This window comes from Solanum verrucosum, unplaced genomic scaffold, assembly GCF_900185275.1.
Source record: "Solanum verrucosum unplaced genomic scaffold, falcon-dt-bn FXZP01000060.1, whole genome shotgun sequence".
In the NCBI taxonomy this organism is placed as follows: Eukaryota; Viridiplantae; Streptophyta; class Magnoliopsida; order Solanales; family Solanaceae; genus Solanum; species Solanum verrucosum.
The window spans coordinates 8,218,727-8,246,692 of record NW_026020129.1 but is presented as its reverse complement, the minus strand read 5'-3'; the positions used below and the strand labels follow the sequence as shown (position 1 = coordinate 8,246,692).

The window sequence follows — 27,966 nt, the reverse complement described above, 5'->3', positions numbered from 1 at the left end:
CATAGAGTTTGAAGCCAAAAGGGCCCACTTTTTGAAGCAAAGTGTTTGAACTCTTTTACTCTATATTTTATCTTCAGGTCGCCGGTTCGAGCCCCAGCAGGGCCACTGGAGGCATTACAAACCGGCCGTGTCTCCAGGGCCTCATGGAACTAACCGTGGTGGACCCGCCTTGAAACAGCGGGACCCGGTGGGTATAGCTAGTCGGGTTCGCAAAGCGACGCCCGAAAACCACGGTTAAAAAAAAAAAAAAAAAACTCTATATTTTATCAATTGGATCCCTTAAACTTATTAAAACACAATATTTGAAACCTCTCTGACCATTGACCAAATGTCCAAATCTATGTGGCATAAATATTATTGAATTGGAAAAATGTGTGAATATACTCGCTTTCAAGTGTGTAAATACACTATATTTTATTTTAAAATATTATTTTTTATCAAAAAAAACTTATTTCTTCATTAACCCACTCCCACCCCACCCCACCCCAATTTCTCTTCTTCTCCAACACTCTTCCCACCCCTAACCCTAAACTTTCTTCTCTTGTTCTTCAACAAAATCACTCACCATACTCATTCTTTTCTTTTCTTCGAAATCACTCGTCATACGCTTTCTTTTTCTTCTTCAACCTACTTTCCTCTTTGCAACAAATCAAAACTCCGTCATTAATTTCTTTTTTCAGCCCCTATTTTTCTAAATTCTTAGTCTTTTTTATTTTAAAAGTTGAAACCATTGTTTGTATTAGTTAGATTCAAAGAGGAGGTATGATATGCATTAACGTAAAGGGTGATGGTGGGTATTAAAAAAGTTGAAAACTCCATTGATAAGCTTGAGAAAGCTTGAAGAACAACAAATGGGTCTTATGAATTTGTGAAATTAATTCAAATTTGTGATTGGCTCATTGGATTTGTGTTGGTAAACTTTTAGTTGAAATTTCAAGTCAAATAAAGAAGAATTTCATCTATTTGACATGAATTTGGTGCTCAAATTGTAAGAATATATGAAAGTCGAAGAACATGACTATTTAAAAAAATTCAGAATTTACAAAAATTAAATTTTTTTATTTTTTTTATTTTCTGATGTGTCATTGAAAAATGACATGGAATTACATGTGTAAGAGATTGTATTACACCCACAAAGATCTGATGAGAAAAATGTTTAAAATAGTGTTTTAACGAGTTTAAGGGTTTAGTGGACAAAAGGTTAAGTAGGAGGGTTTAGAATACAAATGCATACAAGTATAAGGGTTCATCAAACCATTTTACCAAATCTTTTCATTGTGCTTACTTTGATACAAAGTTGGATGTCTCGTATTCATAGGAAACTGGACATCATGCTTCCTGAATCATCAATAGAGCATGATTAAGTAGGCAAAAAATTAACCATTTTGGATCATGGGGCATCCTGGCAAATTTTTTAAAAAGAAATCCTAAAAAAAAAAAAGATATAGAATGTTTCTTCCAAATGGGGCCTCTACATTAACAGAAATTACATTATACACACTATGGAAGTCTTGAATGGAACCTATAAAAATGATACAACACACCCAAACCCCTAATTTTTTGGCACATTGACATTAACATCTAGGGAATCTGAATGTTCCACCAACTTTGCATTTAACCTTTCAATGTACCAGATATCTACCAAAAGACTGTCAAAAATTGAAATGAATCAACGTAGTTTGGTATACAATTGGAATGCTAGCCTGGGAAATAAGAGATTTCGGTTGCCATCTTCCCCAGCAATTTGTTTCTAGATCTGCAAATCATCCAGCGAGAGCTCGTCTGCAGTCAGGAGCTTTAATTTCTGCAACACAATCAACCATCATAAGTCAATGTGGGCATATATCTCTAACTAGAGGTGGGGATGTGGAGGTAGGGGCGTAGGGTGGTGGAGATGGGGTCCTAGGAGGTGGGGGTGAAGATGAAGTGTTTTGGAGGACACTATCAATGTGAAATGTCATTTTGTGGAACTTGTTTTCACTACTTCCACTAAGGAAGTCATTTTCCTCATTTTGAAGGAACTTATTTTCCAAAGAAAATACTTTCCACAAATTATGACCAACCGAATATGAAAAACTTCGAAAACAATTTTTCAGAAAATATTTTCCTCTGTACGGAACACACCCTAAGGCTATACAACTAGTTCTCCAACTAACAAATCATGGAGTTCAAATGATTTTAAGATGCTCTGGCTTTTTCCTAAGAAAAAATTGTTTGTGGTCCAAAATAATGCAAACAGAAGCATATATGCAAAAAATGTAAAACAAGATCCAATTAAGGACATGTTTTATTGACATTCGCAAGAAGGCATTTCAATTATCAATAAAACGACGACAGACAAGCGATTGCTGTCCATTTCTGTAGAAGGCAGTAACATATTAATAATAATAAAAAAAAAGTTATCATTACTAACTGAAGAGATTAACTACAAGTTCACAAATATTACCTCATCTATAATGGCACCCCAAATGAGAAAAGAAAAAAAGGAGATAGGGGAGGAAGCAGATGAAGTGTCATACCGTAATGAATTGTGGAGGGTCATCGATGCTGGATGAACCAAGAACTACCTCTCTCTTCAGCTTTGTAGATAACTTGTGACAAGCCCGCAACTGAAACATACAAAGGAAAATGACTTTGAGATTAACATATTTGACAAGTAAAGTTAGAACATTAACATGCCACCAAGGAAACCAAATATAAGCCAGAAATGGAAAGGGTAAGTTTGTTCTTTTTTTAAAACCATAACGACGAATGGGAAGTGTCAAGTCTGAAAATAACACCTCTGATCGTGTAGCTCCACCAACTATAAATACAAAAATGCGTTGACCCATTTTCTTGAAATCGCTTGATGCATGCCTCAGGATTGAATCACTGCAAGAGAGTGAAGGAATTCAATCAGCACTTCCTTTAAATGATTGCCTAGTGCTGGCACAGAAATGATATCATGACATATAATGGTGAGGTGCAATAATGTGTACCTAGAATATCCATCATCAGAATTTCGAGGGCGGGCCCATGTGGCTGTCCTTCTCGATCTCATTGAATGAGGAGTTGAAACTTGATTTGCTTGTATTGATGCAGACTGGGAAGTCCCATGGAAAGTTGGACTTGGATCATTCATGCAGGGATAATCATTCTTTGGTAATTCCCCTTTATTGAGTTTTTCAACAAGTTCCTGCAAGATTAGAATAGCTTTGATCAGTTAACCATCTCAAAGTAGTATCTTTGGATCTCTGAGTCACCCCAACCCATCAATGTTATGAATTACAGTGACCCTGATATTAGATTTTATTCTTGATGTGGGAGCTAACAGTCATGAACTACTTTTCATCAGAAAGCCTTAAGTTTGTTCTTTATCCCTGCTTGTTTGTTTTTCATTTGGGGGGCAGGGGGGGGGGGGGGGGTTGGATCTGGGGGAGAGAACATGGAAGGGACCTAAATTGTCCCTTGACATTGTTGGATTTACATGTAGAATCATGACAACCAAAACATAATCAGAATCATCAGTTCATAGATATGGTCTCATAACACACCCACATAGCATACCTCTATCATTGGGTAAAAACGAGACAACTGCCATGTTGATGCTTGATCAGTACGGTCTTTTCTAGCGGCGTGCTTCTTCTGTTATTAAAAAAAAGGACAATGAAATCTAATCAGAAGGAGCTTATCATGAATGCAAATAATTTCATAGCCAATCACGTACCTTGTGAACGTCAAACTTGAGAGAGAAAGATCCCAGTGAGCTTTTCTTATTATCTGTTGATCCCTCCAGCAATCTCATATTGTACACGGCATTCATGTCATCTTGGGGCAATCTCGCTAACTAAAGGGGTACAAATGTGAGTGTTCATGTGCACAAAATTGTCTTCTAAACAATGAGAGCAGCCTTGTCTACCATTCAGAATAGTACTAAAGTGAAGTTCAAAGTCAATGTAGTTCCAGATGACACAAATTAACATGAAAAGGAATCAGAATTAAAACAATGCCTTGTGCCACAGATGAGAATTCAAGTCAAACAGCAAAATTGTGTTTTCGACCACTAGGAAGACCATAACATGCAGTAGTTATCTCTTTATTTAGATTTTCACACCGTTAGTAGTTCAACCAAGAAGAAGAAAATCTCAATATAAGGTGACACTTGTTTGATTCAAGATATTGATACAACAATAGCAAATCACTGACCTCCATTAACTTGGAAAGTTTGTCACTTTCAAACTTCTCAGGATGAACGGACGCATAAATCATCAATAAGCGTAACTTGCTTTCCCGTGTCACATCCTGCAGACCACAGCTAATTGCTCAAATAAACAAATCTAGACATTATGGAGGTTTAACAATCTATACAGTTTCTACCTGATGAACCCTCAGGAAATTGATCAAATCTTTAGTTCCTGCATCTCCGAAAACAAGGTCCTGCTCTAATTGGCCAATTTCTTTTAGACTCGACTCCCTGATAATTCTGTTTAGCTTCCCAGCAATCTGGATTAGGGAAAAAATGGTCATCATAGTCACTCTGATGACTTCTTCAATAAAAGATCTTATCCACCACACAATAAACTCTAAATTAATAGGAAACTGAAAATATCTATATTGAACATTTGCTCAGGCAAAACATGACCGGTAAATGTAATTCCACCAATACACATAAGTGATTATCTACAGCTACTCACAACGTCACTTCAACAGTCACAATCGCAATGAAACTCTCGCTACCAAAAATAAAATCACAGATCGCACCAAATATTGTGTTAATCCAAGCAAAGCACTAGAAAAATACAGTGTGTTCATCAATACTTGCAACTGTGCAAAGGTCAATGGATATTTTCAGCAACCTGTAGATCCTGGGTCCCAAAAAATGGATCCTCTCTACATTACATTTGTTCTCGAATTTGTCAGGGATAACTGGATGTGTTTCCTATATACTCCCCCCTCTCTTGTCTCGTACAACAAAGTTTGATTAGATATAAGAACTGAGACAGTCATAAAATTGACTAGCATCTTGGTAAGCTTAAGAATAAGAATTGTTTCTCAAAAAAATTGATTAGAAGATAAAATCATCTTTTCTGGCACTTGTTTCGGAAGGAATAGATGTTGATCAAATATATTTTACCCCCATTATTCATATCCTGTTTAGGATAGTTTCAACTATGCACTAAAATTGAGTTATTTGATATTCATTTTATATAAGAGTAGTATCAAAATAGTTGGAAAAATATCTTAAATTTTGAAATGTTAGATAAATTTGAGTTCTTTAAGCCTGTGAAGATCGTTTTTGATAAAGTACAAACTTTGTGAAAATCTAGAATACATAATTATTATGGAAGCATTCCTAACGTTTTCAGAAACCTAAAATGTAGTCAATTGGGTTAAACAATAAGAATCCCAAATATATGTTGTCTTTTCATGAACATTTACAAGAAATATAGATGTGATTTAACTATTAGTTTTAATCATCTTCCTTTCAAATTAATCTTTGATGCCAGAACGATAGAAAAACTCTTAGATTTTAGCCTATCTTGCACACAAGAAGGATCAATATTATGCACATTTGAGTAGCCTGCAGTTTGCCACAATACCAGAATAGCCATGATAAAATTACAATGCAAGTAAGAGCCTACAGCAGAATAAGGCTTAATGAATGACATAAACAGTGTCTCTTGACCAGAATAATAAATAAAGAAACATCTTTAGCTGCTTTACGTTCAAAAGTGTAGATATAAAATCAAACTTAAGACTTCAAAGTGCAAACAATCAAGTGAAATTTAATTTTCAGAAGACTCACATCAACATGCAGGGAGAGCTTCTCAATTTGTTCACTGTATTGAGGTAAAGCCTGAACCATCTTTTGCAAATCCCGAGTAGATAATTGACCACCGTCCCTACAATTTTGAGAAAGAAGTGGAGTAAACAACATAACCTATCTAGTTTAGAATCTAAAGAATGGAAAAAGAAAATGGTATGTGCTTCTATGTCCAGACTTGCAGGTATTTTCCAAGTTTACCCAGATAAAAAATGGCAACTCATTCTGCAATTAGTTCTATAATCTATAAATAAATGGCTTAAGACATTTCCTAGTAAATGAGGATAGCCTATCGGAAACAGCCTCTCTACGTCACCTCTAAGGTAGGGTAAGGTTTGCGTACACTCTACCCCCCTCCCCCCACTGTGTGGGGACTACAGGCCTGTTGTTGTTGTTGAGAATCGCCTAGCAGGCGTCCAACTTGTAAATATAAAGTTCATGAATTTTAGCTTTGTACGGTGTAGTTGATAATTGACACACCAAATCTTCCATAAAGAGAAACGAGCATCTTTACTAATAAGGAAACTACTTCAGCTGCACACTGGACGAGACTTGGAAAGCTTTTTCTTACTTGAGGGTCAACCAAACAGATCTCAGGTCAACCATTGTTTGAATCAATCACATCCCCAGATTCTTACATCCTATATATCATCTCTTGCAAATTGCATTAATTTTCGATCGTATAATGACAAAGCATTTATAAACACATATTCAAGCGGAATTTTCTTAGAAAAAAGGTTCTGTAAATTGCAAAAAGTGCAGACTAACCTTGAACCTTGATGCATTTGTGCAGCTTTATTCTTTGACACAAAGTTTGTCATCTTCTCATGCAACCTTTCACTAGCCTGACAAACCAATTATTGGTTAGAGATAGCATAATCATGTCCTATTCCCAACTTATACTAGTTATGCAAAAGACCTACATCAGCAATGTGTGCATGGCGGAGCTCTAACCAGATAGGATCATGATCCTCCAAAAGAACATCTTTCTTCTCTGGAGGGCCACCAGCTTTGCCAGGAACCTAGCCTTACATTAAAATGTCAATGTTATGGTAGATTCAACAACATTTCCATTAGAGAGACTCAGAACACACCACTCACCTCATGAACATATTTATTCCCGTCCATGTTTAACAAGTCATGGCACATTGCGTCATATGTCCACTCGTGTATAATGGGAGCAATCTGGAAAACAAGGGGAGATAGTGAAGCATGTCAAGGAAATGAGAAATAGACAAGACTACCTGGAGAATGGAGGAAACAAAGTTGAACCTGGTCTACTGATCTATCCACAATAAGCAACTCGCAAGTTTCTGTCTGTGGAAAGTGAGGAAGAGTAGATTTGTACTTTGTAAGAGAATTCCAAACACCAGCTGCAAGTTTTGTAGGAATTAAATCGCGAAAGGTTGTCATGGTGGTAGGATCAAGTGATTTTGCAGCGCGGTAGCGCACCAAAGGAAATTCCTGTAGAAATTAATTTTAGCAAGGGTGTCTCTTGTCTCTATGCTTGAAAGCTCCAGATCAAGATCTAAATGCTTACCCGCAATGATGCAAAAACTGTAGCAATACGGTTCGCCATCTCATTCAAACACAAACTACCCTTCCGAGAACCTTCATCATCTCCATAAAGTTCTTCAAGCACCCTCTCATTATCGGTGATAAAACCCTATAGGGTAATATGTGATTGTTAGGAAGTGATAAATCAATACACTACTATTCTAGACAACCCCAGCGCAAAATCTGCTGGCAAAAATTAAGCCATGTTTAAAGCTGTTCCATTGAAATACCTTCTTAATAAACAAGGTATATACAATATGATTCTCAGCTTCTCGCAGCATCAGCGATAACAATTTTCACAGAATTACATTCTCCAATTAAGCACAGGAACTAAAGCAGAAAAATAAAAAAATTCATGACTTTTTGAGTGATGCATCATCATATACCTGGCTGTCAATAGCAAAAAACTCCAAATTCATCTGCGCAATAAAGCCCTCAATAAGAACAGTGACACAAATTAAAGCAATAAAAGTAAAATTAGCTCAAGAAAAGATTTCACAAAAGAAGGATAATAACTTCTCTCAAGGCACCAATGCGAGACAGAACACTTGAATCCCTCTTTATGTGATTAACCAACTCTTTAGCAATAGGTGAACTAAAGAAAACAAATGCCCTGAAAAAGAAATAAAGAGGAGCAGAGGATGAGTGAGAGAGAAAGAAGAAAAAATAACCAAAGCAAATCAGACTGTGACATCTACGATATCTAAGTTCCCTATATCCTTTTGATAAAGTCAAGCTTCCCTAACTCTTTGGAAGGGAATCTAAGGAATTGACCATCAGACTTTAGGATATAGAAGAATAGATCCAGTTGAGATAAATTGTTGGCTTTGCATACCATGAATATTCATATGAGGATTGGGACTTTTGGTCATCATAAAAGTACAGAGGTCTAAATCTGGGTAACTTAAAGGTCTTTTTTTCAGAATGCACTTATTAAACAGAGGTCTTCTCACTCAAATTGCATTTAGGTGGGACTGTACCTTCACAATGTTGGCTTGCATTCAGTAAAAGATGATGTGAAATTTCACATAGAGCAAATCTAGCTTTAGGTTAATTATTGCAAGGTGGTCTTGATAGAATCTTTATTCAGTCTAAATGCAAGCTCCAATATAAAAAAGACTCTCAGAGAGATTGCAAGTATGGGTTATATGAGAAAATGCTTTCTCAACTGATACTTGGGACAGCCTATCCTTCGCTCAAAATGTCCTCCGCCTGTGTATTAACATTTTTTCTTTTCCACCGAACACAAATGTCAATTAACTTCTTCTTTCATATTATGAATCAGTGCATTCATAGGTACAAGCGTACAACACGGCAATACATTATTTCTATCAACAGAGGCTAGTTAACAAGCCACAATTGTCAAAGAAAAATATGTGACCAAGACAAAAGGCATTCAGAATGGAACTCAAGATATTTCTGGACGTACTTTCTGTATAAAGGTGATTTCCCAGCCATGTCAGATAGAAACATCACAACACTGCAAATAAAAGAAAAGGTTAATGGCAAGTGTCTGTATGGATCAAGACATAGAATCTGCATATAGATATTTAGATATAAATAAACAGCAAGATTGATATTACTAAGATAAACAAAGAGCCAGCATAATAATAATAACATTTATCAACAGAAGTTCCTGATAAAAAGAACACGTGTCCCAGAAGTTCTGCTAATAGTATCACAACAACCTATGATTATAGTGGCAAGACAGAATAAAAAGATCCTTCTATATCGAAAGCTAAGTTGAAAAAATAATAGGAAAATTCCTGGATCACCCATGAAGAAGAACCAAAACAGAATGGTAAAACCTCTACTATAAATGGAGCTTCTGATAATAGTCATTAAACTAATTGCTTGCAATACCTGTGTGTTTTCTCTAAACACCGCATAATAGTTTAGGTGTGAAGAAAATTCATAGTCAAAATTACCTATTTAAACTATAAAAACTCATACGGAAGATACAGAGCCATACTCCTCTGCGATCAGAGTCAAAATTCATGATACTAAAACAAAAAATATCACATACTTAACATACTGCAACCTCAAAAATTTTAAGTGATTTCAATTTAACTTCTATCATCCTATGATATGGTGAAGGATACCAAACTGAAAGTAGAATAGATTTACCAACAACGTATTCATTCATATAGGAAAAATGGACAAGTCTTCAACAATCAGATGTTTAAGTGTAAGAAATTACTATCTCCATCCCATATCATGTGACATGAGTATGAATGGATGGGATTATAATTGCTAATCTTACTGGTACATCATACTGGTCATAGTACATGAGTTGATAGGAAAGCACTACAAGAGTCCAACAACTCTAAGTAGTTCAGAAAGACGCAATTTTAAATAATTTATGGAATTTGTAAAAAGAAAAATTGATGGTTAAATTGTGTCGAACATAAACATTCCAAAATGGAAATGGGACAATCAAACTATGCAAATGTAATCAGCTTATTCAATAAACTTATTTTGTGTAATTTGCACTCTATCCTAATTTTTTTATCACGTCCTTCTTAATATCTTCATTTTGCTCAAATTTTGAGTTCTTTGAGTTGCTCTGTCAATATATGTCTTTTTCACCCTATCATTTTTTCTCCTCACTATCTACCCATGAGATCAGGTTAATGCTTCTTTTCCTTTTCTCTATTTAATTAGTTAAGGTTAGGATAATATTCCGTGACAATAAGTTTGCTCTTTTTTTTTTTTTTACTCTATATCATCAGTCGAGATTGTACCTCTCATGAGAGTAATAGAATCTCAGGTATGTGTTGATATACAAATTCGCACAGCTGATCCCAAGAAGAGAGCCACTCACAGGAATAGGATCAAGTACTCAAGGATGGATGAAACAAGCCGTACAAATAGAGGCTCAAGTCCTAGCAACTATTTCGATTAGGAATTGCTCACATCAGTTGGTGTTACCCATGCAACAAGGCAGGTGAAGATGTAGATTGATTTCTTTTACAATGCAGCCAGGAGACTGTGGTGGGATCTTATGAGATGGTTTGGTATGTCATGGGTGATGCCTAGATTTGTCAAGGACTTCTTGTTAATCTGGAAAGTTGGAAGAAGCTAGAGAAAGAGCAGTGCATGGAATGTTGCTCCTCTTACTTTGATGTGGATTATTTGGAGAGAGAAACATGAGAGCATTTGAAGGGGTAGAAATGAATTTTTGTCAGTTGAGAAGTAGTCTCTGATCACTTATTTATTTTTGGTGCACTCATTTAGTTTCTGGTTATATAGATGAAAGAACTATTATCTTTTGGTAGGTTCTTTTCCTTTTGGTATACCTCTTGTAGGTGGCCGATTCTGGCCCTTTTTGATTAATGAAATCTTGTTTACTTGATTAATAAAAACAAAAAAGATATGTTCAGGGTGCAAAATGGAAAGAACATAATTTACAACATAGAAGTATACACCTATAAATGCTAGAGGGTCTGAAAGATTGAACTATGCAAGGAAGTCAAACAAAGAAATTAGCATTAGTACTTCTCTTTTGTTGGTTGGATGAAGTATATCGCATCCATGGATGGGAGCGGCTGCCGTCGCTTGTATATGTCTTCAACCACTGCAGAAACATTGTAAACAGACTTTTTAAAGATTAAGTTCGGCCCAATTATACAAGAGAGATAACCAGTGAATGTGCAGAACGCCCACACCTCCGCTCTGAAAACCCAGCAGACAACAATAGCTCTTTCAGTCATTCAAGATCAAGTTCATCAACATTCAACAATCATCCACCCGAAAGACAATAGTGACCAATAAATCACAGGATTGGCACGTGCTATGGTGTTGCCCCATGAAATTTCTCCTAATTGACCATTATATTCTAAGGAAATATGAATTTATTATATATTCAGGAACTAATACATGCTTCTCCAGCCCAATTATAGGTTTGCTAATCTTTAACAGGAAAGGACAAAATCACCAGGAGACCAGTAAAAGAGAATAGATTGCACTTGCACCTTAAGAGGAAAAGTTACTAATCCACACAAATGTCATTAATAAGATATGCACTTATTTCCAGGTAGAACTGGAAAATGTAGCCTGCTAAAATACAAGGGCACAAAAGAAAGGGAGTAACAAACACTACATCCTATTCAGTAACGTAAAGATGAATGGGTTGAAGAGGTTAAGATTAATAATGTAATAGAAATGTCACCCAATACATGATACTACTAACATCACTTATGCACATTAATTCATTATGAGGGACCATCAGCATCATTTGGATACGAAGTTAAGATCACATAAACCCAGGAGGAAAACAAGACAATCTGCACATTCCAATGATATAACTAACACAGAGAGACATCTATTTAATTCAGATATGTACAATTTATGTTTTTTGAGAACGTTAAAGATTATCATTGAATGGGCATCAGGAAGATGCCAAATTACAAAAGGTGTGATCAGTTAGCTCTAATATAAAGGACAATAAAACATTTCAGCACTAGTACAAGTAGCCTAAGCTAAAGCTAAGGAGCTAACAAAATAAAAAAAAACATGTCGACTCTATCAACAGGTGAAAGAAAATTCCAACTGAACAGTATGTGAAAATCTATACACATATACATAAAGTATGTATCACATCTGAAAGCATGTATATTAAAATTTATACACAACCATCAATGACTTGATTCAACAGTAAATCAAGATAGAAGTAAGAAATGGAAGTATGTGGCACCCAAGGGTGTGGCCTAGTGGTTAATATGAAGTGGGGGGAGAACTATGTGCTCTCTAGTATACCTCCAAGGAGGCAAAAAAAAACTAGGTGAGATCTTCCCACCTGCCTAAGCATTGGTGTGCAGAGTTATCTAGTATATGTGCTGGTGTGGGAAGTAGCAAGTACCCAGTGGAACAGTCAAAGTGTCAACAAGCTGACACGGACACCATTGTCATTAAAAAAGAATGAATATTCCTAAGTGTGGTCTTTTAATACTTACATGAAACTCCTTCCTCTGTGATATCTGCCATCTTGCATGCGTATGACATTATTTTAACAGTTAGTTTATCCATGATGAGTACCTGCAGGATAGAGGATCAATAGAAGAACTATCTATGGGTTTCATCAACCTGCATTCTTGGAATTTAATAGAAGTATTTAAAGCCACTTCAACGCAAGTGAAGGCATAACCTTGTCGCAAATGGGTCTATAATCTTCTTGACAAAGTTCCAATTTATTTATTTTTTGGGAAATAGTTCCTAAAGAATACTTATAAGCAACATGATTAGTTGCTATGAGTTTTAGACGTTATAGCATTGATTTGGTACGAAAAAGCTTTTCATCTAAAACCACATAATTTTTTTTTGTTGAAGTACAAATTTTCACAAACAGAATGATCTCTTCAAATTGAAGCATACTGTAGTTGTACCTTCCATGCTGATTTTGAGTCTTTTGACTTGGCAGACCTGAGCATTTCATACAGTAATCCTACAAATATAGAAGGAAATGGTTGGAATGGGTTGATATGAATAGAGTATCAGACAACACACTTCATTGCAAGTGAAAATAAGTAAACAGGAGTATATGGAAGATCTAGAATCAGTTGTGCATGTCTTAGGATCCCCTGTAATTTTTTGTCATAGGAATGAAGATCTTCCTAATAATCTGTTAAAATTTGTAATTAGGAACCTGTAACATGTTGTGCCAGGTTTTGATTTTTTGGAAATAGAAATACAAATTGTAACCGTCTCAAAAAAGAAAAAGTGACGACGGAAGAACTCTTAAGGCAGAACTTGAGATCCTTATTAACTCCAAACGAACACATAATTTATTATGTATTTCTCAAAATTACAGGAAAAGGCAGCATTAGTGCAACTAAAGCTCCATCTGTAAAGATAGTACAAGACAATTAACTGGAAAGTTTTATAGCAGATCTTGGGGTGCATTAATCGGCGATATGCAAACATGAAAACAAAAGGGGGTCTTTATAAGGCTTGGGCAATCCGCCTCCCTTTGAGCTAGGATTTGGGATGTGAGTTAGGCCCAAGACTTAATTTTATATGGTATCAGAGCAGGACCCAACTCACCCAAAGGATGTTGAAAGATGAAAAAAGTCTCACATTGGTGATTAATAAGATGGGTGGTCTCTTTGTAAGACTTGGGCAATCCTCCTCCCTTTGAGCTAGTTTTAGGGGTGTGAGTTAGGTCCAAGACCTAATTTTACAGGGGAGCAAGTAACACTGCATTTAAGAACCCTTTTCCCATCATTGCCTAATTTCATTAGTTTTTCATTTTGTAATAACCTGATTACAAACATCATAATTAATCAAAATATTTTTTTAAAATAATCTATATTCCAGTAAGAATCTTGACAAAGTCCTCCTGTAGACACTCATCTAAAGCTTAGTCATATTTCAATGATTTTGTTCTTTTAGCAACATATTTATTCAGTTAGAGTGTTGAGCTAAGCAAGAAAACAAACAGGGATATTGTTATCATAGACTCCGGCAATCAAGATTACATGTATATCATCAGCGTAGCTACTTCTTCGCACTTCAGTTGCAAAGCATTTCTCTTTACTCCAGTCTCCATGGGTGTCAATATCTCTTCCTTCTTTTTTTAATGACCGATAAATACGTCTAGAGCCAACAATTTGGGCCAACCACAACCTTTGAAACTCGGGAATGGTGGGTTTATCCCTCTACCCCTTCTCCACTAAAATACTGGATTTAGTTCGCTTGGCACAGGGCTCGAACTTGTGACCAAAGAAACAATTCCGCCAACTGAGCAAACCTTTGGGGGAAATCTTCCTTTTATTTGACAGAACCACACCCTCCCAACCTCGTGCGCAGTCAATAGTGGTCTCTCCCACTTCACTTACATGTTGACTTGAACTCCCAACCAGTTGATTGGAGAAAGCATTCTTGTCACAATAGCAACCAAACTTGCCTATTCCTAAGGTGACAAATTAGAGATATTTCCTTAGGATCTTAGTGCAACATAGGAAAAACAAATAATTCACCAAAATGGATGTAGAGCATTCATATAGTCGACCTGAACTAGTTAGAAACTGAGGCTAGTTGGTTGACTCATTGTTACTTCAAGTGTTATCCCAATGGAAGCTTTCTGTACCCTTTTCTAGGCAAAACAAGTTGTTCAGTGATTTTCAACTCCTTAAATGGGCATCCTCTCAACATAACCTCATTGTGTCTAGCAATTGTTTGTTTTCGCCCGACTTTGGATTAATGGCTGATGAGCTCATGCCATTGCTAGGCAGCTATTTCTCTCTCGCTCTCCAAGAAAGGGGAAAAAAGAACTCTAGCCACGATTCCATATCCTAATCTATGGTCCACCTTACTTTGGTATCTACAAGTACTCTTGCGGTCTTGCCCTACAACTCCAGCTAATGAGTGACATTTAATTGCTGACAGTAATAGAACTCCATGCCTGTCGACTTCAATTCTAGATGCTTGAACCGAATGTAAAACAGTCAGCAGAGCCACCTCTAGCACATATTCAAGCCAACTCTGACTTCAATTTCTAGATTTTGCTGGAATTTGCAACATGTGGTGCTAGATGAAAAAGAGAGATTCCTAGGTTTGGTTGGCTAGCAAGTCTGAATTTATATAGTCGTTTAAGTTAGTCCTGAAGCAGTAGTGTGATCGGGAGAAGGAATGGCCTTGGATATTGAGTAGGAAATCCATTGTTCCACCTATTTGCATGTTTTGCTTTGGTAGCATTAAAGGGTGTGTGTCTTCAATAAATAACAGAAAAGAGATATTTCATTATGTAAAAGAAGTGCTTTCTTCGCAGTAGTTCTTCGGAGAATAGCAACCATTTATTGTTACAGTGCACTACTAGGCAGATTTGGTCTCTATTTATCAACCTGTTTGAGCAAGCTGAGTAATGCCACACGATGTTAGCAACTTGAATTATGTTGGGACAGAAAGAGAGTGGATAACAGATCCAGAAAGACTATCACTGTGCACATCATCTGGACTGTGTGCCTTGAAAGAGACAGGAAATGATTTGAAGGGAAGACTGAGCATATTCTTTTGTCGAGCTTAAATGATTACAGAACTTATACTTTAGATGCAAAGGGAACACATCAGAAAGTATTTTACAGTTTTAGGAATTTTGGGACTCTTTGAGTCGATAGAGAAAATTGAATAAACTGCTTCTTTTGTACTATATCACATACCTTCTTGATGCTGATATCAATAAAATTACCCTTACCTTATCAAAGGAATTTTCGAGACCTAGGTTGATAGGAGCAAAAACAGCGGAAAAAAAAGTTTCAAGCTTGGGTTTGACGGCTTAATAATAGGCTGTAAGTCCTAAATTTGTTGGGGCTTAGGTGGTAAAAGTCCAAAGGAATAAAAATCAAGCGTATTCTCGAAGATCACAAATACTGTCTTGGACCTAGGGATATCCTGCCTAAGGCATTACAGAAGGTCTAAAAACAACAAGGTAGAACGAACTTGCACCAAAATCTAGAAGTCCAAAGTAGGGCAGTTGTTTGATCTAGAATAAGGCATCACGTTAAACAACGCATTAGAGAGTTGGGTGTTTATTGCATTTTTTATGTTCCCTATTAACAATATGGCATATTTAGAAATTATCTTACGCAGAAGTTGTTTATCCAAGGATAAAAATCAAAATTGTATAAGGATTAACGTGCCCCACATCATGTATGATCTGAAGGATTAAAATCCAAAGATAATGTAATTGAAAAGAATAGTCACACATTGCAAAACGAATGCAATGCCGGTCTAAAGCCCCATATATCCTGAATTCATCCACACCTAACAAGAAATACATTATTCCAATATTATCTCTGTTTCTTATGACTAACAAGTAACAACCATTTAGCTCAATGACGCCTCTTTGTGTGGTTCTTATTGATACGATAATATTTCCAGTTTATAGGTTTAATGCCCTCTATTAGCCCTGTTATACCTGATCTTATCAAAAAAATATCCTCTATTATCCCCGTTATACCTTATCTTATCAAAAAAAATACTTTGTATTAGCCTAACCCCCAACAAAAAGAACTTCTTTTTGCATTTCCTAAAAAACACTTCATATGACATCTATAGCATCCCTGCGCTTATGAAAGAAATGCACAGAGCTTAACTTCCACATTTCCACATGTATGTTGACAATTACTTCCTTTAAAATCCCATGTCAAAAACTGCTCTAACAAGATACTCCATCCAGAATTTATATCTAACTCAAGAGGTTGTGCATGTTATGATGTGTAGAATAATGTTGGTTTTAGGTTAATTCATTTTCAAAAAATCTGTCGACTAATTTAGATAGTTTCAATCATTTTCACTAATCTTTTCTTGTTGAGGTGGAGTTGCAGAGTCTGTTTATGAGTTGTCAACCATCTGACAGAAAATATCCTACATTTTTTTAGTTAATCCAAAATAGTTGACCTCTTAGGCTCTTACTATAAATGATAAAAGTCCAGTTAGTGCTTCCTAGATTTTGCAGAGTAAATATTTCTATGTTACATTCATTACAAGTACTCCAAAATATTTTCTTACTTTACACTAGAACAGATGGTATAATTCCGTTCTAATGATGCTACTACAGTGAGCAACCAAGGAAAGTTACAGTGGTCAATGCTCGACATAGTGGAAGATAAAAGCTGCAACAGTTGCCTGGTAATTTAAAGGGATTTATACATAAACAAGTAAACTCAACCATTTGCCAGGTAAGGAAACTCAACACCAAATATCCTCAGGTTCATATGTTCCCACAATATTATGCAACAATTAATTTTCAATAAGGTCCAGAACCATGAACCCCACCCCCTTTTATAAGACCACCACCTAGAAGTAGTATGAAAATCTTACTTTACTATGAGACTTCAAGGTGAACCCAGTAGATAACAATAAAAATTATAACTTTTTATAACCAAGAAATTACCATGGGATAGTAACTGCGCGGTTCAAAGCTCGAGGGGTAATAACGCCCCTCTCTACCCTTCTCCACTTAAATACAAAGCTTTAGTCTGCAGTAGGATTCAAATAAAACGCAGCATCCGCCTAATTTTAGGTAACTAATAGTGAATATAACCTGATGACTTGATTTCACTCCAAACCATTTTAACATTTTTTATCTTCCACCAAAAAGCTAAAAGAATCAAGGACTTTGATATTCAGATTATCAAATAATAATTCTCAAATGAACGTCTCTATCTTCACAAGGTAGGAGTAAGGCTGCATACACATCACCCTCCCCAAAACCCCACTTGTCGAATTACACTGCGTATCAATTCTCAAATGAACATACAGAAATTAGTACCAATCAATCAACTGACTATGCAAATCCCTAATATCCAGTCTGCTTTATTCAGGCACATCTCATTACAAAAAAGCACAATTTACAAAACTGGATCAAGGAAAGCACATTTCTATTCTACTAACAGATTGATTAATACCCTAATAGTTGCAATCAAAGGCTAATTACATGCATTTCAAAGCAAAAATATGATTATAGAATACTCACTGTCGCGTATAACTTGCCGGAAGTTCTTGTAATCGCTTCCCTGCGACGATGTATCGGAATCAGACATGGACATGATTGATTTTCCACCAAAAAGTAAAATATATTCCAATTTCCGTTACTCTCTGTGTGTGGGCTTTAAATAATTGATCGATCACAGAGATCGTTGTGATCGAAAAATTGGAAATTGGAAATGGAAATTCTCAGTGGTTTAACAATTCACAGAGAGAGAATTAGTCGTAGTAATTTTCGCACGTTGACTGTTGAAAGGCCCAAAGTTGAATTGTCTCCGACGATACGACTATGACCCGAAACGATTTCATCATTTTCCGGGTCGTTTGATCCGGGTCGAACCATCTTGTCGCACCGTCCAAAGGTTCATACCCGGAAACTAAATTTACAAACAATGTTAACTTTAACATATTTGAAAAAATAACACTATGTGTATTGATTTCTCATAATTAAAAATGTCAAAAGTGTGAAGATAATGTAATCAAAGAAGTATATGATCGATTCCCCACCGAAGTAGTAAATATAAAATATTATGAGTATTGATTTCTATATGATCTCTAAGGATGTATTTTTATTTTAAATTAATTAAACATCCCTTAAGAATGTAATGTAATAGATATGATTGTTATTTCCAACCTAACTTAAATTAGTCAGACTTTAATATAAATATAAATTTAGAGTACCGGACTTTAATATTAGTTTTTGGGTATGTCTTTCGGCGAAGTTGTACGGAGCTTTCTTTTAATTTTATAAAATTTGTATTAAATCATATAATCATACTACCAAATTAAAACGAGGGGAGAAAAATATGTACACGTTTGATGTTATTAATTAATTTTAAAGACACGGTTAAGTTTCAGACTAATTCTAGAACAGTAGAATAGTTCCAGTATATATCAAAATATTACAGGTGGAAGTTTTTGTGACACAAAAATAGCTTGAAAAGTAGTAAAATCTTGAATTTGACTTTCATTTGCTAGGCCTTAAATTGAGGCAGAAGGTTACTAGAAAATATGATGCATTTACATTTACATGTAAAAGAAAGCTCTAAGATAAATATATCGTTAGTGTTATATTTAATTAATATGCTATATCATGTTATTTATTTATTTATCATATCATCATATTAAATTTAACAAGAAGAATTATATGTTATTGTAAAGTCAATTTTATTAATTAACTTGTGCGTCATACTGATGATGTAACTATTTAAATAGTGATGCAACAATTATAAAGTTGACTAAATTAAGAATCTTATGAGCAATACATTTACATTATGATATTCTATATATTTAGTGTTCTTAGACATATAGTAAATATATTTCTAACGTGTTATGTTAGCAAAGTATTATTGATCTTTTCATTCATTTTTATTCGTCCACAAAAACAAAATTTTATTCTTACTTATCCATTTAGCATGTCAAGAGGATGACTGCCAAAAACTCACTAGCAAAGATGCCTTTTGGCAAGGTGTCATTCCATACAATTTTATTTTTTAAGAAAAAGTTAATAATATTTAGAATTAAAGTAATTTTTTTTCTAAAGGGTTTATTTCGAAAGCGTCCTGATAATTGGAATTGATATAATTACTAGGATAATAATTACCACTCTATTGATATTCCGAAAATTCCTTTCAAAATATTCTCAACTCAAGCAGAAGTATAATGTGTTTGGAAACTCAGTGTCAACCGGCTATCGGCTACCAAAATTCTTCCTCTTGACGTAGATATGGTTATAATGCACATTTTTGCCAGAATATAATCAAGCCTTATTCTAATTTCATCTATTAAATTATGCTTTCAATTATTAACTTAATAGTATCATTTTCCGCATACATTTATTATTATTACCTAAGTCAAAATTAACATCCTAAATGTTATTTTGAGCTATGTGGGACAAAAAAAAAGCATGTCATATTCATATGATGAAAGCAAACTCTGTTGTACATATTATTTTATGTGAAGGTGGTCAACCATATTGCATCAGTTATACAAAGTTATATTAGTAATCAAAATATATCAACTAGCTCTTGATGCTAACTTAGCCATTTTTAGAATAATGTGTATAAATTAATACATAGGACAAATGTTTGTTTTCCAATGTAACATCATCCCTGAGGATAAAGATTATATTTTTAATACATTTCCAAAGGAAGAGAAAAAGTCTATAATAAAAATGTTTCTCCTTAACCGGTAGTGTTTGTTGTACATGCAAATCTAAGATGTCAAAATATATGAAGATAACTTCATTTAAATGTGTGATCCTGCGATTAATGAAATAGATGAAAATAATAAAAATCGAGATTCCAATCCTAACAAAAAAAAAAATACTAGATTTTATTATAAAAGATAGATAAAAATCCGAAGACGACTATCATGATGGGTAAGACAAAATGAGATAAGAGTTCCTTGTCATAAGGCCATCCTCGATCTCAAAAACTATTTTCCTTTCCCATCGTCGAGCCTTTCCCTTAATAATTGGGGAAGTACTCTCTTATCTGAACTTTTATGAGCATTCGACCTTAGTAATTTTGGAGGTGAGGTGGCGGAGGTGCTCAACATAGGCTCAAACATGTGTAAAGCGCTTCGTTAGTAAAATTATTCGATATTTGTGTTATTTGTGTTAGTGAAGATAACAAATATATAGTATTTGTTGTACATGTAAATCTGATATGAAAATCTATGAAAGTGATTCTTTTAAAAACTAGTGAGTTGGACTCCTTGCATTGGTCCCAGCAAGTAGTCAATAAGACAAATTTGAAGGATGAGGAAACCTAGACGAGGGCTGTCAAAGACAACAACAACTCATGTACACCAACAAGAAACTTTACTACTTTCTTGTATTGGCTTATATTGGCTTTTAGGTACCACAAGAAATAAAACTACTCAAACAATTTTTTAAAAAAAGTACTCATTCATCACAACTTACAATGAGTATGTACCTTAACTATATATCTAGTTGTACATAATAATGAGATTCCATAGGGAAGTTTTTATCCTAGCTCTTTTTTTAAAAAAATAAAATATGGGCAAATCAAACTTCACAGTAAAAGTTAAGTACCCAATCAAGTAAAGATTTTTTCATGATTGATATCTATATTGAGAGTCACGATTAATCTAAACAATGAAGCCCTAAGTAATCTAGGTTAGCATTGCATAGGACCATGAACATAAAACTTTTTCTACGCTCGAAACATCTAATTAAGGGTGGAAAATCATTACCACAATACTCCATGGTCATTCCAAAAGGATGTTAGGACTCCAATCTCCCAAACAAGAAAAGTTTGACAAAGAAACTCACCAATTTGACCAAGTAATGAGTAAATCAATGCAAGAAAACTTACAACAAGAAAACGCCAAATATTTCACTTTGCTTTAAAAAGTCCTCCAAAATCTAATAAGTACATCAAAAAAACAAAATTAAACTAAATATTTTTCACATGATGTCTATTTTTGTTATGTAGGTGATGGGGTTATTAAACCCTCATTGTTGTTAATGCCAATATTATTATTGTACCTGCAAAGCACCTTGCACTTGACCACATTGTCATAGACATAGAACCCTGGTGTAACCATGATCCTAACCATGTTAGGGACCAACTTCTTAGCCTTGTCTGCACCCATATCCTCCATGTAAATTGAGTCAAATTTCATCTCTTTATCCACTCTGAAAATAGGCAAAGTTGGGTGCAATGAGTTAGCCAATAAGTGTACTAACCATACTGCTTTTGATGCACCAAAAAAGGCTTGCAAAAGTGGTTCAGGCCAAGCACGGTTCCATCCTAACATAGCAACAATTTCACTCATTTTCCTATCACAAAACTTGCTGAATTCTTCACTATAAAATCTTGTCCCTTTGCTTAAAACTTCCTCCCATGTTAAGTCCTTTAATCGATTGTACAAACCGAAATTCGATTCACAACGATCAATGGGGTTCAAGATTTGGTTACAAGAACTCTTTTGATATCCAATAGATTCAAAATCATCATAAAAAGCTTTGTTTAACAAGGCTTCAAGATACACAAGCAAGCCTCTGGGGTTTCTTGATATTGAAATCTTGATTTCATATGGTTGGAGTAATAACGCAATTCGATCATAAACTTTGCTACCAATCTGTCTAAGCTGAAGAGTCATTGATCGACTTAAAATCCTAACAGATGATCTTGCCTCAGAAACCATAACCAAGAAATGCTCAATCACTTTATCCTCTTCACCAAATTTCACTCTTTGAACCAAACTCAAAGGAGATTTGTTAGTCATAACATTGTTACTACAAACTTCAAGACCAGACTTCAAATTATGACAGTAAATTTCAAGTTTGTTTAGCTTTTTCTCAAGCTCAACCATAGAAAACTTCAATCTTGATGCTTCTAAAACAGCCTCATCTCTTTTCCTAGTAGCTTGAATAAGCTTATGTGAAACCTCAGCTAATGCAATTTTCCATTGTTCCTCTCTTGTTGACACTCCACCAACAACAGAAGACTCAACTTCTGATGATGAAAATGATAATCTTGGACTTTTTTTAACAAGATTAGACAGAACAGATTTGAATATACCACCATGTGGACTATTTACAGAATTACCCTTGTTGTCTAATGGAACCACAGTGATTTTCTCCCTATTGCTTGGCCTGCACTTGTTACACAAAACTCCTTTATCATCATTTTCTTGCCTCTTTTTGTTACACACTTTGCCTTTATTCTCTGTTTTAGAGTGTAAAGGTGTAGGATGGTGTCTGTATTCAGCTTCACTTGGAGTTGTTTCTGCTCTAAAACTGCTTCTCCCTTGTGAATACTCTTCTTCTTCATTCCCTTCTTCAATCTACAATAAAAAAACACAAACCAAAAAACATAAAAATTCAATCTTTTTAAGAAGAAAGACACCTAAACAGAGTTTGCTTCAATACCCATAAGAGAAAACAAGGGTAAAAGTAAACTTACAGGAGTAAAAGGAGAAGATGAATTAGCCATGGAAATTGAATTAAACCAAAAGGGTATTGAGTATTTACCAAAAAGATTGTTTCTTTATGTTGAAAATCTTAAAAGAGTGGTGAAAAAACTTAAAAACATCATAAATCAAGAATCAATGAGCAAAAATCAAGAATTTGCTTGAATACCCAAAAGAGAAATGGTGAACTTACAGGAGTGAAAAGAGGAGGATGACGAGGAGAAATGGAGGATTTTGAGGAGGAAGAAGAAGAATTAGCCATGGAAATTGAAGTTTACTGAAAAGGGTGTTTGAGTATATAAGAAAAAGATTAATTCTTTTTTGTTGGGAAAAAAACTCAAAATGTGTTTTTTCGTCGGCTTGTAATCATGGTTTTGATTGAATCACAGAACAGATTTGCAGGTTCTTTTTTCTGAAATCTGAAATTATATTTCAGCTTCTTCTAACCTATAACCCCCAACCCCTGGCGCTAAACGGTGTGGTATAGTGAATGAGGTTGTTGTTTTTTTAATCAGTATTGGATTTAAATTTTGGATATGAAAAAATAATTGGTAAGGAGTGTTTTTCCGAATAAAGTCCTATATGATGTGAATTTGAAATAGTATACTATATCGAACTTATCAAAAATGTGGTACAGTAGATGAGATTGTTACTCCTTTAATTGGTCTGGAGTTTAAACATTAGACATGAAAAATCATTGATAGGGAGCGCTCTTTCGAATGAGACTAATATTGTACCAAAAAATAGGAGTATACTATATCGAACTTTAAGTGATGCAATTCGAAATAGTGACTCTAATACTGTATCGAACATCGAGTGAAAAATTTTAAAAATAATTTTTTTAAAAAAAAAAACACCCCCAACCCACCTCGTGGAGAAATCAGAAGAATCAGAACTTACCAGGTCAGAATTATGAAGTTTACGCGCTATGAAGTGTTTTAGGGGTTAACTATGGTCTACTATTACGTGACACATGGGTTCGTGAGTTACACGTATTGATGTTAAGTTTGGGTCTTCTTTATGACTTAATGAGTCAACTGTCAAATGTAGTTTATTTCCATTTAATACTTTTTCTTAATCCTCCGTTCTAAAAAAGAAAAGAAAATAATGGAAAAAAATTAAAGTAAATGTTTTGTTTATTTATCTGTTTTGAAGTCTCCATTAATTAAGACTTACATTTAATATAATAGCCAATTTTCCATTTCTGGAATATTATTAAATGTATAGTTCTTTTATATATATATAATTTGAAGATCTCTAAAGGGAAAAAAGGTTAAATTATAATTTAAATTTTTTAAAGTTATTGTAAATACTTGACGCAAATCTAATATCCAAAAAGAATTTTTTTTAAGGATTATATTTGTACAACATATAAAATAGGAATAAAATTTAATTAGTGACTTAAAAAAACAACACTTGCGTAAATTAATTAATTATTTTACACTGTATGTTAAAAGAAAAATCATTTTTAACAAGGTTTCAAATTGAAACTCTAGCTAAGAATAAAAAAAGAATTTTATCTAATTTCTGATCTCATTGCCATTTTTGGTAGTCTCTAATTCTTATTTGGACATCATTTAAATGGAGATAATTTAACATTCAAATTTTGTTTATTAGAACTTGCAATTTTATACGTATAGAATAGGTAAATGTGTTAAATTAACCAAATACTATAAATTAACCATAGGAAAAGATTGAAAAAATGGTTATAAATCATCTAGCGTCACAATTTACAATTATAAACATAAAGTATAGAAATGAATCAATCAATATTGATTTTTTTGATTATTTTTGTAATTATGTTTCTAGAATTTAGTAGCTCACAGAAATAGAGATTTCTTCCCTAATATAATTGAAAAATATTCATATTGTAATAAATCTATTATAAACTAAAAAACTTCAATTTTTTTTAAAAAAAAATCTATATTTGCAACATTGATGAGTAGGTCCATATCCTTGTCTAGAATAATTAAATAAGGACATTGATCTCCCAAAAAATGGTCGATATTTTTTTTTGGATTTGTCTTTTAACCAGCTAGGCATTATATGGTTATTTGTTAAATTTCCACCATACCTATTTATACTTTAGCCTGTTTGGTCAAATGGATTTTATCTTTTTCAACAGCCAAAAACTTCACAAAAATCTTTTGAGTTCCAAGAAGGAAAATATAACATGATATAATAAATTATAAAACTAAATGAAGCCAAATAAAAACAAGAAAAACATCATGTGTAAATTATTTTTCTTTTGATAAAATTAGTAAAACTCTATGTATTGTCCTTTCGTCATGATTTTGAAAATTCTAAAGTTTCACAATTTGTCATTTTTCTAATGTCACTGCCGTATAATGTCGACCATATCATGTACTACAATTTATTTTTCCTTACCCGCTAGGTACGCTACTAAAAAAAATAAAATGAAAATAGATTTTTAAAATCGAACGATTGATTTTTGGGAAATGCCAACCTCAAATGGGGATAACGGTTTTATTTTGAAAAATATCGACAACCTTTAAACGTAGGTTTATTAATAACATAATTATAAAATACATTATTTGAAAATCATGACTTCGTGTCTTTATTGTGTTACGATACGTTTCTATTACCAGACTATGAATATTTATTGGTTTAAGATTTTAGTTCTTTTATTTATACTCTCCAAATCTTTTCACATGAGGGACATTTTTGTAAATTTTCTAAAGAAACCAATCTCTAGAGATTGATTAGAATTTTTTTCAAATTTTCGGCAATAAAAATGACCTCTAGAAGTTGATTTTATTTTTAAAAAATATTCTTAAAATTACTTGGTCAAAAATCGACATCCAGAAGTCCATTGTTTCAAGAGAAGAAGAAAAAATTGGGGTAGCGGAAGGAGTAACAAGGGAGGAAATTATAAGGTGGGGAATAACCCTCACCAACAATATAAATATTTAAATAGTCAACCAATTGAACTACTAAAATTTCCGTTTGATTTTTATTTTTTTTGGAGATCAATTTTTGTTGTTTTATATTTATATTTGGTCCTAATTTAACTCGAATTACGTTATAAAGTCCCATTTTTTTGAAGTAAAACTTTACCTAACAAAGGTGATAATATATTCAAATTTTAAAATCGAGATCGATAAAAAATATTTTGAAATAAAACTTTACCTAACAAAGGTAATATCATATCCAAATTTTAAAATCGAAATCGATAAAAAATAAAGAAATATTTACCCCTCACCCCCCTATGTTAATAATGTACACACCATTTTGCAATATGTAAGTGTAGACAAAATTAAAGATAGTAATTAATGACACAATATCTTTTTCATTCTGCATTTACTTCCACCATATCGTACACCTAACACCCACTATCTTGCATATAATTCTCCCTCTTTTAATTTTATTTTTATGAAATCCTTTTCTATTAAAAGAAAATTAATAATCAAAGATTGTTCTATTTAAAATCATTAAGAGATCATTTGATTTGGGAAATAAATTATCTCAAAATTATAATATGGAGATGGATATATGATATATCCTTATTAAAGAAGATTTAAAAAACCTCTCTATGTTTATCCGTTTACTATAAAGCCAACTTTATCATGTTATCAAATTTTATAAAAATATCCCTCAATCGAAGAACCCCCCCCCCCTCACCCCCCACCCCCCCCCACACACACTCACTCAAAATGTTTATCACATCCTTTTGATTCGACCTGAACCAGGTAATTTATTAATTTAACTCACACAAAATAGCACCTAAATATAATCATGAATATTCAATACTTCTAATATGAAGCTTATTTATATTAGTACATACAAAAATTTATCAAACTATTAATAAATATTACAATTGGAATCAATACTACAAATTTTAAAGATAAAACTCATATAATATCCAGTTATACTGAAATTTTCATCACTTGTAAGGAGAGAAATAGTTCGCATTCCTAGACCATTTAATTACAATCATAAAATAAGCAGGAAAAAAAGTCGTGGAAAATTAAATGTTTTCATTTTATTACAATCATAAAATATGCAGGAAAGAAGTCATGGAAAATTAAATGTTTCATTTAATTACGTACATTCTTGATTTGCATGAGAATCATAAAGGCAAAAGAATGAAGTACCCATAAAGAGTGAAATTAAATTAATAGTGTGAATGCAAAAATCAAAATAGAACCATTTGGAGAAGGACTTCAATCCCACCCTGCATTAGCGGAAACTACATTTATGGTCTATTAAAATTTTATTCTAACAGATCGAGTCTGGATATCCACGTCAAAATTTAAGTTAAAGTCTCAAATATTTGAAAATAGATATTTCTTGATAACAATAATTTTGCTTCTATTATAGTGCGTTTATTTGACACCAATTCGAGCATCGCTAAAAGGGCCTCATAAAAGTGGTCACCAGCTAAAATCATCTCAAAGCTAAAATGAAAGAAAGTAGAGTTTTGCATTTTTCAACCATAAGGTTGGCTATTCATTAGAGTTCCATCCTAAATTTTACTTAATGTGTTACATATATTCTCCAAAATCAAATTGTGTACCATTCTATTTGCAATCTCGACTATTTCTAGCATCTATATGAGTTTGTTGACCATTTGCATTAGTCGAGCTAATAAACTTCAAACACCACATGACTAATTAAACCAAAGAAAACATTCATACGTATCATTTTGTTAATAATAACTTTTGTAAATAAGTGTTTTACTTCCATTAGTGAATCTACCTGTCACGAATCCATATTAATTGAGCTAATTGACTTCAAAAACCGCATGGTTAAACCAAACAAAACGTTCGTATGTGTATCATTTTGGAATTCTTTCATACTCACAAAATATAGCACTAGTTAATGTACACATTCATATAATTAATTTATTTTTATAAATTATAATTGTGCCATCCTGAGCAATTTACGCACTTGGATTAGTTTCACAAAATACCTTTCATTTCCTACCAACAACAAATTAAGTAACTTTATTCACCAAAATTGAGAAAAATGGCAAGAAATCATCTACTATAGTCTTCTCTAAATTTAGGCCTAGAACTTCGTGATACACCACTTGATCGATCACTAGGCCATACTGTCGATGATAGTAACATTCATATAATAATCCTTTCTCATGAAAATATCAGCTTTAAGTTACCTTTGTTCTGATGATGAATTTACACAACTTTTCAAGAACT

At 33.7% G+C, this 27,966-nt stretch overlaps 4 protein-coding genes across 9 annotated transcripts in view; 1 reads left to right on the top strand and 3 right to left on the bottom strand.

Annotated features, from left to right (window-relative positions):
* The window catches only part of LOC125826137 (primary amine oxidase-like), a 177,032-nt gene that overhangs the window by 56,934 nt on the left and 92,132 nt on the right, over nt 1-27,966 (top strand). The gene's annotated exons all lie outside the window — the stretch shown is intronic.
* Nucleotides 1-27,966, bottom strand: part of LOC125826167 (ATP-dependent Clp protease proteolytic subunit-related protein 2, chloroplastic) — a 231,171-nt gene that overhangs the window by 127,382 nt on the left and 75,823 nt on the right. The window lies entirely within an intron of this gene.
* On the bottom strand, nt 1,430-18,124 carry LOC125826142 (SNARE-interacting protein KEULE). The gene is made up of 21 exons (XM_049505458.1): nt 17,835-18,124; nt 12,745-12,803; nt 12,316-12,397; nt 10,859-10,937; nt 8,790-8,840; nt 7,877-7,973; nt 7,747-7,779; nt 7,344-7,469; nt 7,076-7,267; nt 6,905-6,988; nt 6,727-6,825; nt 6,572-6,648; nt 5,786-5,882; nt 4,357-4,482; nt 4,186-4,281; nt 3,707-3,826; nt 3,547-3,624; nt 2,979-3,175; nt 2,781-2,871; nt 2,520-2,609; nt 1,430-1,804 (listed from the first exon to the last, which is right to left on the bottom strand). The coding sequence occupies exons 1-21, from the start codon at nt 17,905-17,907 to the stop codon at nt 1,751-1,753; spliced, it is 2,001 nt and encodes a 666-aa protein (XP_049361415.1). The 5' UTR covers nt 17,908-18,124; the 3' UTR covers nt 1,430-1,750.
* Nucleotides 21,195-23,300, bottom strand: LOC125826159 (IRK-interacting protein). 2 transcript variants are annotated; one of them, XM_049505471.1, is made up of 2 exons: nt 22,983-23,300; nt 21,195-22,663 (listed from the first exon to the last, which is right to left on the bottom strand). In XM_049505471.1, exons 1-2 carry the CDS (start codon nt 23,049-23,051, stop codon nt 21,299-21,301), a joined length of 1,434 nt encoding a protein of 477 aa, XP_049361428.1. In that variant the 5' UTR covers nt 23,052-23,300; the 3' UTR covers nt 21,195-21,298. The 2 variants fall into 2 exon arrangements, with proteins under 2 accessions (XP_049361428.1, XP_049361429.1); XM_049505472.1 differs by lacking the exon at nt 22,983-23,300 and adding an exon at nt 22,783-22,965.